The sequence below is a fragment of the Puccinia triticina genome, chromosome 4A, assembly GCF_026914185.1.
Source record: "Puccinia triticina chromosome 4A, complete sequence".
In the NCBI taxonomy this organism is placed as follows: Eukaryota; Fungi; Basidiomycota; class Pucciniomycetes; order Pucciniales; family Pucciniaceae; genus Puccinia; species Puccinia triticina.
Window position 1 is genome coordinate 1,781,480 of NC_070561.1, and position 12,382 is coordinate 1,793,861.

General features: G+C 45.3%; 1 protein-coding gene across 1 annotated transcript; it reads right to left on the minus strand.

The window, feature by feature from the left end:
- Positions 1-9,147: 9,147 nt before the first annotated feature.
- Positions 9,148-12,373, minus strand: PtA15_4A211 (uncharacterized protein; the record flags this gene model as incomplete). Its single annotated transcript, XM_053168073.1, has 19 exons — positions 9,148-9,226; positions 9,330-9,464; positions 9,525-9,695; positions 9,775-9,896; positions 9,959-10,032; positions 10,094-10,106; positions 10,416-10,491; positions 10,561-10,672; positions 10,756-10,766; positions 10,838-10,862; positions 10,925-11,034; positions 11,097-11,181; positions 11,256-11,286; positions 11,358-11,444; positions 11,531-11,630; positions 11,693-11,709; positions 11,791-11,885; positions 11,959-12,190; positions 12,254-12,373. 19 exons carry the CDS (start codon positions 12,371-12,373, stop codon positions 9,148-9,150), a joined length of 1,695 nt encoding a protein of 564 aa, XP_053019318.1.
- Positions 12,374-12,382: the final 9 nt, after the last annotated feature.

A 12,382-nucleotide genomic window follows, 5' to 3' on the forward strand; every position in this document is an offset into this window, starting at 1 on the left:
AGTGATTGTTGTAAGCAGGTTGAAAACGGAAAAAAAAAATTGGATGATGTATATAATGGGAGTGGTGGAGAAAAAGGAAAAAAAAAACGGGGTTATTGATGAGAAGAGACGGAAAAAAAAATAGGAAGGATATTCAGATTTGTCGGATATGGAAAAACGGAAGGAGAAAGAGTTGAATATTGAGTTATGGATATAGAGGGTGTGAGTTGATGGGATGATAGTCGGATATATAGAGTAATGAAAAAGAAAGTGATAAACAAATGTAGAAGATTGAGTTGAGTCAATCCACGTGTCGGGCGAGATATAGGATCAAGTCTGTTTCCTCCAATGATCACCAGCAGTCAAAACCGTGCCACAGTCTTGTTTTTGGAAGGATGTGGCTAGTCCCCCTAGCCTATGAAAATTTTTGAAAACAAACTATCACTTCTATTACGCTTTTGGAGTCGATTCCGGGATGTTGTTGGGATGCCCGGATTAACCAAACGGATTAAGTTTAGACTTGACTCAGCAGTTGATAGGATTATCAATCTTCTTCCTGATGATTAGTCAGTCGGATAAGCAAGCTGATTAAGCTTGGCAATCGATGGTGGTCGGGTGTCGGAAAGAAGAGAGCGTCAAGGGCTCATAACCTGTTGTGACGTGGCAGGCTCGAGTGACCATAATGGTTGTGAATCCAAGCTCAGCATCCGGGATCTGATCCCGGATGCTGAATATACCGCTACTGCGGCGAGGTTGAGCATGCGTAGCCCCTTGGGCTACAACAACTCTTGCACCCCAACAAAATACCTAAGTTTCAGATGCTTGGCCGCTTACAGGAAAAGGAGGTGTGTTTAGAATTGAGATTTCATTTAGGTGTGAGATCAATATTTAAAAGTTGGACAAGTCTTCAAGAATTCACTATTTTTTAAAAAAAAAAAAAGAAAGAGAAACATTGGGGGGAAGCTACCTATGTAGGATTGGAGCTAAGATGCCAGCGCTCAGAATAAAATAGGGACCACAGAAAGTGGTTTGAATATTTTATTGGACCTACTTCGCGCAGCAGTGAAAAACTCTTCGCGCACAGAATGGACCGTCCCCCGACGTCAAGCCCGCTGTGCGCGCAAGCCAAAAAATACTTTGCGCACAGCGACTTCCCCCGAAAGAAGGAGGGAGGTTTTCTGGATTTTTTTTTGATGGATCAAAAGAGGGGGTCTTGCTTGCCCCCTTCAAAAAATCTTGGATTTTTTGGAGGTGTCCTCCATCATGTAAATTTTTCTATAATATGAATCCAAAAAATAAGCTCCCCCTGCCCCGATAACCCACCCCGGGGAATTTTGACCTGCCAAAACTCAAGCGGTCGGGTATGCAGCCCCTCGAAAAGAAAGTTCGAGGGGCAGCAGCTCCGGCTAACACCCAGCCGCCGTGCCGTGCCAATGGCCGGCACAGGCCATCGAGCGGAGTTACACGCTCCCCGATGACCGGCCAGCACAGACTGCCGGTCATTGAGGGGATCATGTACTCCTCTCAATGGCCACTCTGTTTCGGTCATTGACAGGAGTACAAACTTCCCTCGATGACGTTCCGGTCACGAGGGGAGTGTTCACTCCTCTCGACAACCGGAGCAACTGGGCCGTCAAGGGGAGTACGTACATACATACTCCTCTCTCGATGACCGGAACATTCCGGTCATCGAGAGGAATAAATCCTTCCCTTGATGACCAAGTCCGTTCCGCTCATCGAGGGGGGTGTTCACTCCTCTCGATGACTGGGTCCGTGCCGGTCATCGAGAAGAGTACATACTTCCCTCGATGACTGGGTCCGTTCCGGTCATCGAGGGAAGTGTTCACTCCTCTCAATGACCGGAGCAATCGGGTCATCGAGGGGAGTATGTAATCCTCTCAATGACAGGGCCCGTTCCGGTCATCGAGGGGAATGTTCACTCCTCTCGACGACCGGAGCAATCGGGTCATCAAGGGTGTACTCCTCTCGATGACCGGAACGTCCCGGGCATTCTTGGAGGAGTACGTACTCCTCTTGGTGACCTGGTTGCTCCGGTTGTCGAGAGGAGTGAACACTCCCCTCGATGACCGGAACGGGCCCGGTCATTGAGGGGGTGTCCACTCCTCTCGATCGAGGTGAGCCGGAACGGACCCGGTCACCAAGGGAAGTATGTACTCCTCTCAATGACCGGGTCCGTTCCGGTCATCGAGGGGGTGTTCACTCCTCTCGATGACCGGGTCCGTGCCGGTCATCGAGAGGAGTACATACTTCCCTCGATGACCGGGTCCGAGTGAACACCCCCTCGATGACCGGCAATTTGTGCCACATGCACACAGGTGCTGGCCGGTCATCGGGGAGTGTGTAACTCCGCTTGATGGCCTGTGCCGGCCATCGGCACGGCGGCTGGGGGATAGCCGGGCCCGGAGTTGCTGCCCCTCGAACTTTCTTTTCAAGGGGCTGGGTACCCGACCGCTGAAGTCTTAGCGGTGAAAAGTCCCCGGGGTGGGCTATCGGGGTAGCGGGTGCCTTTTTTTGGATTAATATTATGATTTTTTTTTTACATGACAAGGACACCTCCAAAAAATCTAATATTTTTTGGAGAGGGCAGTTAAGACCCCCTCTTTTGATCCATCAAAAAAAAATTGGGAAAAATCCCCTCCTTCTTTCGGGGGAAGTCGCTGTGCGCGAAGTATTTCTCCGCTTGCGCACACAGCGGGATCGACGTCGGGGGACGGTCAATTCTGTGCGCGAAGAGTTTTTTGCTGCTGCGCAAAGTAGGTCCGTATTTTATAGGTGAGGAAAAAGAAATGCTATGAGTATTTTTGAGATTCTCTCACACAAGAATTGTGTTGTTAGTCCTAAGCCCCGCTTGCACCTATGGCTTGGTGGTTCCATGGGCTTTGCTAAGCTTTTGCGGGGCTGAGTGGTGAAAAAAGTGCTGCCAACCGCAGGGAGGGACTTGGACTAAGTGGGGGTTGTGGCAAATTATACAACAATGGCTAGTTATGTTACTTTACGTTATCCACGTGATTTGGGTAACATAACTTTCCTCGTGACGCGCTGCAGCGTGTTACGTTATTAGTAATGTTGTTTTTTTGGGCCTCACGCATAATGTAACGGGCCTCATATTTTGAGGCCATTATTGCGTTATCCCCTGGATAACGCAATAATGGGCAAAAGTTGGCTACTTTTAGCCTGAAATTCAACTGTTATCCGGCGCTCTGGGCGCTCCAATAACGTAACTAGCATTGAAAAAATGCTGTTACATCAATCTGATAACATAACTCACCGCCGTTACGCGTAACAGTAACTGTAACGGCAGGAAAATTGTTATGTTACCGTTATCAGTAACGTAACTACCCATTGTTGGCAAATAGAGCATCTTTCTGTGAAACTCCATAAAATATTATGTGTCCTATGGGAGTTGAACCCATGTCTCTTATATCCACGTCAAGTGTACTAACCACTGTCACCACAGGCAAACAGGTGACGTTCCCGCATGCAGCGTCACCTGGGCAGCTACTTTGGCCACCAAAATCAGGTGATGCTGCACGCCGGAGCAACAGCTGTCTGCCTGTAGTGTGTACTAAGTATGCTGTGAGAATAAAGGCTGGTTGTTTGGTAGAAATGTCCGCTAACCGCCCTCTTCAAGAATATATGTGTCCAGGCTGTGTGATTATTGGTGTCTCGGCTCCACACAGCTACTATCCACTAGCCTTCAGCGCTCCTCTCTGAGCCAGATCTATAGCGTAATAATCAGCTAGTGAATAAAGCTCCGCACTCCGCAAGTAATCCCGTAAGTAAAGATAAGGTCCCATAAAACTCTCCTAATACTCTAGTACGTCCGTAAGTGTAAGTACAATAATGAGTAATCCCTCAGATGATAGGATAATAGGATCATAGGAAAGGAAAAGAGAAGAGAAACCGTGATCCTCCACCCCCATCCTTCCCTCAACGCGCATTGCCACTCCCACCCAATCCTGCAGATCCAACACTTTCCCGCACTAGTCCTTCAGCTCCGCCCGCTTTCTGCACGTCATTGTCCCAGACTCCTCTCCTCTCCAACGCTTGACCTCCCACCATCCTCTGTCTAGCCCCTGCCAGTCAGTCTCTCACCACCGCCTCTTCCCCAGTTCCACCTACTAGTGAAACCCGCTGTGGTAGACGGAAAAGTGGAAAAATGAAAAGTTTTTTCTATGCCACATAATTACTCATACTATGCCTAAAGATAACATCAAATGGACCCCAGAAATGGATTCTACGGCCAAATTCACCTCAAGTCACCACTGGAAGCACCCCTGGACCCACTCTAGTGTGGAAGTTACACATCATGGACACCTATCACACGGCCAAGTAACCCAGCTGTCACCTGCCCCAACCCAAGTTTCACAGTAGCACACTTATACACATCACAGGATACAAACATACATCTCCCTTTCAGGCTACACTCATTACATATTAACTGAATACACTCCTTTATGTATATAGTATGACATCTTTTACACTGTTTCTGCAGCCTCAGACTTTGTGTATACACTAATTACCCCTGTATGACAGCTCATGCAGTCTACTGTCACCTCATGCATGTGTTAGAATGTTCTTTTGTATATTCTGAAATCATGTATGCACCCCTGGCATGTTTAGAATGTTCTGTTGTATATTCTGAAAGATTTCAGAGGACTAAAAGATTTATTTCTTGTTAGAGCTCTAGACTATTGTATGTACATCAGAATGTGAAGTAAAGTCTAATTTGTTTTTTACCTAAAAGCAGGCGAGTTGGCCGCTGTTTTCTGCAATAAAGAAAATAAAGCAGGATGGGTATTCGAGAGAAAGAAGAAAAGGTTCTCTTTCTCTGAGGTTGAGGAGATGTTCGTGCTGTGGCGGTGATCGCTTCATTAGCTCGCTTTGTCTCTTTCTTTTCTAAGGTTATATCCTTACTTGAGTTACTCGGTGAGGCTCTTTTTTCCAGCTTGCTGGGAGTGCGCGAAACGATGTATGAGTGCTTCCACTTCGTCTGTATTTATTTTAACGAGTAGTTTTGCTCTTTAGTCTTTTTTGTTTCTCTTTTGCTTCTGTTGCGTTCTGATGAGACCACTTACTGATTTGCTCTCCAGCTCTTTGCTTGGAATCAGTTCGGGCGTTATTTTCCTGTTCGGTTATAGCTGCGACAGTATTGGGATGCGGCGTTAGCACAACATCTAGATCAACTCATGAGAATCTTATTCGGCCGCTTACCTATGGCGCTAGCTTCGGATATTCTGTCTACAAGTGATTGACGATTGGGATTTTCCACGAGTCTTATTTTTCTGCTCGCTGGAGTCGGACCTGCATAAACCAAGTTTGGAGTTTCAGTTTTACGACTCTGCGCTGCGTTTTTGGACTGTGAAAATGGTTCGCTTTGCTTACCAAGTTCCGCAGCTGATGTAGCTCCTGGCCGCTCTCTCAATTTATGAGCGCTGCGCCATTCACCTGAGGTTGTATTCTCACATATTCTGACACCACTCATGCGCCCCTGAGGGGTTATGAAATCATTGGTGTCTACTCTCACCAGCTAAAATCCCTCAACCTGTTGTCTAGATTAGCTGAAACCCTAACCCACAAGCCCCTTTGGGGCTCCCCTTTTGTCTATAAAAGGAGCTCTCTCCACCCCCAGTGGTCTGCTCCCCAGTTCCTCACCCAGAACTCACAAGTCACCCAACACTCATCCACACTCAAATCCTAAAACCCTTATAACAATGAATCAACCCTTATACAACAATTCAACCCTTATAACAAAGTAATTGAAACACTTACACGTTGCCAGTCAAACAGATTTCATCTGGAACAGACCAGACCTATCACTTAATAAAACTTGCCAAGCTGAGCTTGGTGGGTCTTGTTGACTGATAACAGAAGGGCAGAGCTTGCAACTCCATCATACCCTTCACCATTCAGCAAAAGGGTTTCATTACCACTTTTGAGTCTTACACCGCACCAGCCAGAGGATAACTGCGTACTGCCACAGGTATCTGCCCGCGGGTGCCATGTACCTGCCAACGGATGATAGGGGCCAGCTCTAGAAATATATGATTCCCGTGGTACATACCTTGTTTCTGCCAATCGTTAGATATTGCTTTGCAATGTAGTTGAAAATGTGTTCTAAAATAGTTCCAGTAAATACTAGATTCAAGTTGGAGCTGGTTTTCAATTGAATTCAACTCCTTTCCAAAGTGCCTTCAGCTCAATTGAGCATAATTTCAACATAAATTCATCATGAATTTAGCATACATTGAGGCTCAAGTTCCAGGATATATCTAACAGGTTTCTTAGATAATATTGTGCAATGGCACTTGCAAACAAGTGCCACACAAACTCCCATGGTGTCAAACCATTTTCTTTCCTCTTTTTCAAACCGCTACACTACTTCTGAAGCGCAGCGGTTCAGCACTATGTGACCACTTTTTTTAGTGTGCTGAAATTATCTTTTTTTTCCCAGGAAAACGTAAAGCGGTTGGTGCAGCGGTCTGGCTGCTGCGCGCAGCGTTTAGCGCAGTAACACAAAAAACCACTGCACTAAAAGCAGTGCAGCTGTTACAAAGTTGCCGGGCTGGGCTAACTCTAGGGGTCTGCTTTACCACCAAGCTACAAATCCTGAGTTGCCAGATTCATAATCTAACATCCTCCTGAAATCTGGATGCTCGAAGGCTCTCCTAGTGATAACTGCAATTAATTCAGTTTGATATTTAACAATAATGGGAGGGATATATTTGAGATTACATGCTGGAAAATTCAAAAATCAAATTTCCATGGTGGGTGCTCTCCCATCCAAAAGGTGACATTAGGCATAAGTCTCTCTCATGTATCTCTGTCCGTGAGGGGTGGCTTTGTCACCAGCCAAACACTATTCCCACCAAAACTTGTTCCCATCCAAACTCCCCCAAACGGAGGGGGTGAATTTGATAAGTTAGACTTTCACCTGGGATAAATATCACCTGTCACCCGTCTACCTCCCATCTTTGATCAAGGATCAACACCAAAAATACCAATCCACCTCAAAAAAAACCTCTGAAAAAATACTATGAGTATGGAAGCTTGGGCAGCCCCAAGCACCTTTAGATCAAAGCTCCCAATCATACCAACAAATATTGAGGCAATGATAGCTTTCTGAAGAGCTGTAGAGATAAAAAAAGAATAATGTATAATTTTCCAGTTTTTCATTCCCCATCATCCTTCCCAGCTCCCTCTCCATCCCCCCTAGTAGCTCCTGTATTTTTTTAAAAAATTATCCAACAATCAATTCTTATGGAGGCTTGGAAAAACAACTCCAAAAAATTGGGAAAATGACTTCCAAATTTGGTTTTACATTGCCAGGACCATTTTTTGACCAGCTCTAGATGTTGAACTAGCCCCTTTTTTGGGAGTTGTTCTTCAAAAACATATTGTTTTTGGGCTTTTTCCATACTAATTTTCTGTATTCTTTTTATGGATTTACTTTGTGCACAGAGGGAACGGGTTGGGCAATATTTGGAGGGTGGACTGGGGCTGGCAGGTTTGGTTTGTTCCCTGTTGCCACCAATTGGGCTTCAGCTGCCACTTGTCAGGTCAGGTCTCCTCTGCCTCCAGCATCCGCATTATTTCTGCCAATTGGTGGCCAATCTGGGCCACTTCTTTGGCGTTCATCGTGAGTGTGAGGGTGTTGGAGGGTTGGGTTGTAGGGGTGGAGTGGGGGTGTACAAGCTTTTGGAGGGATTCAATGCAGTTCTTTCTATTGGTTTCTGGGTTTTAGAGAGGTTTGGTTCAATTTTCTGGTCTCTGGGGTCTGTGTTAGAGTTGGAGGGATGAGGGGATATGAAGAGTGAGGATATTCAAATTTTCTGGGAATTTCAAGTTTTTGGGGGCAGAGTGATCCAGTTTCTGGTGTTCTGTTTGATTCAATATCTTTGTCTCCATGATGTAGATCTTGCAATATGTTATGGTCAAGTCTATGGAGAGGAAGATGAGATCTGGAGATTGGAGTTCTTGGGGTTCTGGATCCTTGTTAGTAGATTGCAGGATGAGGAAGCAGTTTGGATCATCAGACTCACAAAAACTTTGAGAGTGCTGTCCACAAATATGTACATGCAAGCCTGCACTGTGGAGTCCACATTACGGCTCATAACAGCAATAAACCTTCATGAAACCACTTTAGAATGGGGGAAGGTACAGCATTGTTCAGCTCTTTTTGAAATTCCCCCTCTTGATTCCCTTTTCTAAAGCCCTCTTGTTCCCACAGTTCAACCAACAGGCCTATCCGACTTTGGCTGTCATGGCACAAGCATATTTAGGATCTGTAGGCTCCTCATGTGCAGTGGAGAGACTATTCTCCACCGCTGCTGATGTATGTAGCAGTAACCGCAGCTGCTTACTTCCTTCAACAAGGTCCCCCTGTGTCAGGAGCCTCATGTGGTTTTGGAAGGAGGTCTCTCTGACTGGTTCATTTGCCAAAGCTGGCAGTTTTTTTAGCTGCAGTCCCATCTGATAAAAAGGGATTCATATAGCCTTTTGCTTGTTACTAGTAACACAAAAAAACTCCAATCCCTAGTAACATAACTTAGTAATTTCAAAGTTATGCAGTACTGTAACAGAATAAAAAATAGACTGCCAAAAGAAACCTGTACCATACCATACCTACCTGTTGTTGTCTAAACCCAGCTCATGTCACCTATTAGTGGGTGAACAATCTAACACTTACCTAATTCTGCTTTGGAATGATAGGAAGAGCTGACACCAAAGGATCAAAAAGCAATGCCACTATGAACACTTGGCTGTCACAAAATCCTGTGGTAGCTTTTCCGGAACCTCTAGCTTCAAATTCTAGAGGACTACAGGAGCAATAAGCCACACTTTCATGGGTTGTATTCACACTGAAAATTAAAATCAAGGATGTACTGCAAACAGAAAGGGTGTATGCACATGTAGATGAGAAAAAAAAGAAGAGGAAAAGGAATAACTACAGAGAAAGAGTGTCAGTCAAAAGCATGTCTGTTGATCAAAAAAGTCAAACAAACTTGAAGGTAAGAGGAGAAAAATGAAGCGATGAGGATGAATCATAAACCAACAAGCAAATTTGTTTCACATAGTTAAAGAAGTTCATTCCCTACAGACTAAACTCAATCCTTTTGCTAAGCAGATAAAACGCGAGACTGCTTTTCAACCGGAAGAAGGGGGTCTCCCATTGACGATCCCGCCTCCACCAGATGGTGGAGTATAGCCATTCTTAACATTACAACTGATACCAGACAAAGACGATAATCAGTCAGGTGCTCCGAAGTAGTACGGGGATGGCTGTTATGCCTCATGGGGAAAAGGGTATTAGTGAAAAGGAAGCCTACTCGTTCTGGTAATCGATTTCCTTGATACGAGTTTGGAGAGCTTTGACAGCGATAGATAGGGGACAGAACCCTTCCGCGTCTTCAGGGCAGCCACGAAGACCGGTCAAAGGAACAGGAGCATCATTCAATAGGAATCTAAAAAACATTGACAGTTAGCAGATCACCTATGTACTGAAGAATATCCAGATGACAGACCTGATTTTTTTGCCATCTTCACATTCCACAACTTGAGCATGTAAGTTTCCAGCAAATGGAGAGATGTGCGAAGACACGAAGGATTGCTTCTTTGGAATGAAGCGGGTTGGGAGCGGACCCTCAGAGGCCAACGAGGTCAGGTTCAACGCAACAACGATACACGAAATCACCCTACCCAAAACGAACCAAACAATTCATCAGATTTGTCAATCATGAGATCATACTCATACTTTGTCGTGAAAGGCCTCACGTGTCGTGGGTTGCGTCGACATAAATCGGTTGATCCAAGGGGAAGGTGATTGGATTGGAATCCAGGGTTGAGTTGGTCGAGCTGTCATAGTTTTTGATAGGCTCCTGAGTCAAGCGAGAAACCTACGAAGGATGAAATTATTAGTCAATTGGATTCTCGTCTCCAGAAAAAGAATGTTGCGCACTAGTTCCTCAACCCATCCTTTTCCAATGGCTGCCGCAGTTGGCGAACCAAACGAGTACGCGTACCAAAACATCACTAGAAAGACGGAAAATCACCATCAAGTTATCTCGTTACCAATAAGCTCCGAAATACTAACGATCGGAGTAGTACTGAAAGAAACTCATGTCAGCTCATTGAAGATTACCAATCACATCAAAATTGGCAAGACTGAGCTCACAGCAAACCCTTTAAACTCTGCTGGAGTAAATAAGTGACAGAACGATGACCACCCCAGACTGACTGTTTCATATGCGCAAAGCTGTGAAGTACACTTTCCTGATCAATATCGAACTCACAAAAAACTCCAAGAAAAAGTTATTGACCTTTTGCATTGATACAACCTGTCGAGATACGATCGAATTCAGATCTTGGATATCAAGTGATTCAAATAAAGAAAAGCAAAAAAGAGATATACTCACGTCCTCGAATGTTAATTGGTAGCCGGTCAGGTTAGCTTGTAGGCGCGGGAGGGCCCCTGCAAGATAAATTTCAGACCTGCAGGCACGCAGCATCAGTATGATCAAATTCCTGATCCACGGCGAACGGAAGTAGGCAGGCACTTACCAATCCGACATGATACTCTTGACATATGTTTTGCTGGCGTGTTCGCTGTTGTTGCAAGTAAAGTAAGGAGCTAAAGTGTTATTGAATCCTGGCGCTTCGATCACAATGGATTCTGGGATGGGGGTCAAAAGCAAAAGGCGTCAATTTCCATTTTTTTTTTAAAAAAACCCTGAAGGAGCGGGTCATTTGGCTCACGATGATATTGCCTATGCCATGTCATTTAAAGACAAGATATTGTCAGTTTATTCCATGCACTTTGACTGGGATGTTCACTCACGATTTGAAAGGCAGCCCGAAAAAACCTGCAGAGTACTGGTGTTAATCGACACTTGCGCAAATAATACCAAAAATTATAATAGCTTACCAGCCGCAAAATTCAGAGCGCTGTGTAACATTCTGTGTTGGCTAGTAGTTCGGAAAACCAATTTCTGTTTCGGATTGGCGATCTTGTCCAACAGATGTCCATACTTTTGACTATCATGGAGCCGGTTCAGAAACAATCAAATTGCAAGCTCAGAAAATAAAATGCTGCTGACCGGAAGCCTACACCCAAATTGAAGAGCTGACTGCGGCCGAATGGAGTCAAAACTTCTTTGCCTAATCCGTAGCTCCATGTGTTTACTGTTTATCAAATGTGAGTCAAAAAGGCTTCTCCGCTCAAGGAACTGGATCAATCAAGCAGCTAGAGGACCTACGAAATTTCAAGTTACCGCTAGCTTTGTAGTTCTATAAGCACGACAACAATTATATTGTTAAGCTTAATGAATGATCGGGAATCGCGAACATGGGAAACTTACGCCAGCGGCTTTCAATCGAGCAGCAAATCCAGAGGGCTCTTTGGAGCTAGTTGGGTAGCGGGCTCCGTGTCGATGAAGAAGGTGAACCTTGAAAAACAAAGAGATTTACAAATCAACCAGGTGACCCACGCGCAATTCTAAAGAAGAAGAGCTAGACTGCGGCTTAGGCCAACCTGTGTGAGCTTGCATTGGTCTGGAACTTTCCCCGAGCTTCCTTCAAGTCCGAAAGCGTTGGAGGGAAGCGAATGAAACGGTGAGAGATATCCCCAAGATCTACAGAAGATATGTAGTTAATCAATTGAAATAGTTTGAATTTTTGATGGCTGGGGGTTCACCTGACGGGGTCGAATGCCTACGTTGGAGCCATGGCAGGAATTAGTAAGATGAACCCAAGAATTGGTTAATTAAGTGCTATCAGTAAGAACTGACTTACATCATGGGACGAGTGTGCCGGCGAAACCAGTGGATAATAGCTTTGCTGCTCAGGTGGAGCGTCTGCAGTGACAGCAACGAAAGGTTCGATACCAGCTGTTGGTAGAATACCAAGTAGAAAAAAGAATGAGTCTAGAGATTGGCGAGAAGAACCCAGAAGATCTCTTACTTTCAGTGGGGCCCTGGTACCCAATTTTCTTTCCAGATGGGAACAGGTTCTCGTGATGATGTCCGTGATGGTGTCCGTGATGGTTATGGTGTTTGTGGTGGTGACGATGCCCGAAGAATCGACCGACACATCGGCGAGCTGATGGCCAAGAGACGCGAGTAGCGTGGGGGATTGTCCAGAACGCGGTGGCAATCAGGAATCCGAGGGCGACATCGCGGATGGTTTTACGGAACTGGGGTGGATAGGGTTAGTATTGAGCGTTAATGGATTGATGATGATTGATTAGAAGGCTTACTTGAGATGTCCCTCTGGCGGGTCGGTCAGTGTTCCTTGTGGCGACAGGGGAGGGATAGTCTTGATCCGGAAATTCGGTTGGTGGGATGACTTGGTAGACCGGCAGTTTCTCTAAATCCATCGTGGCTTG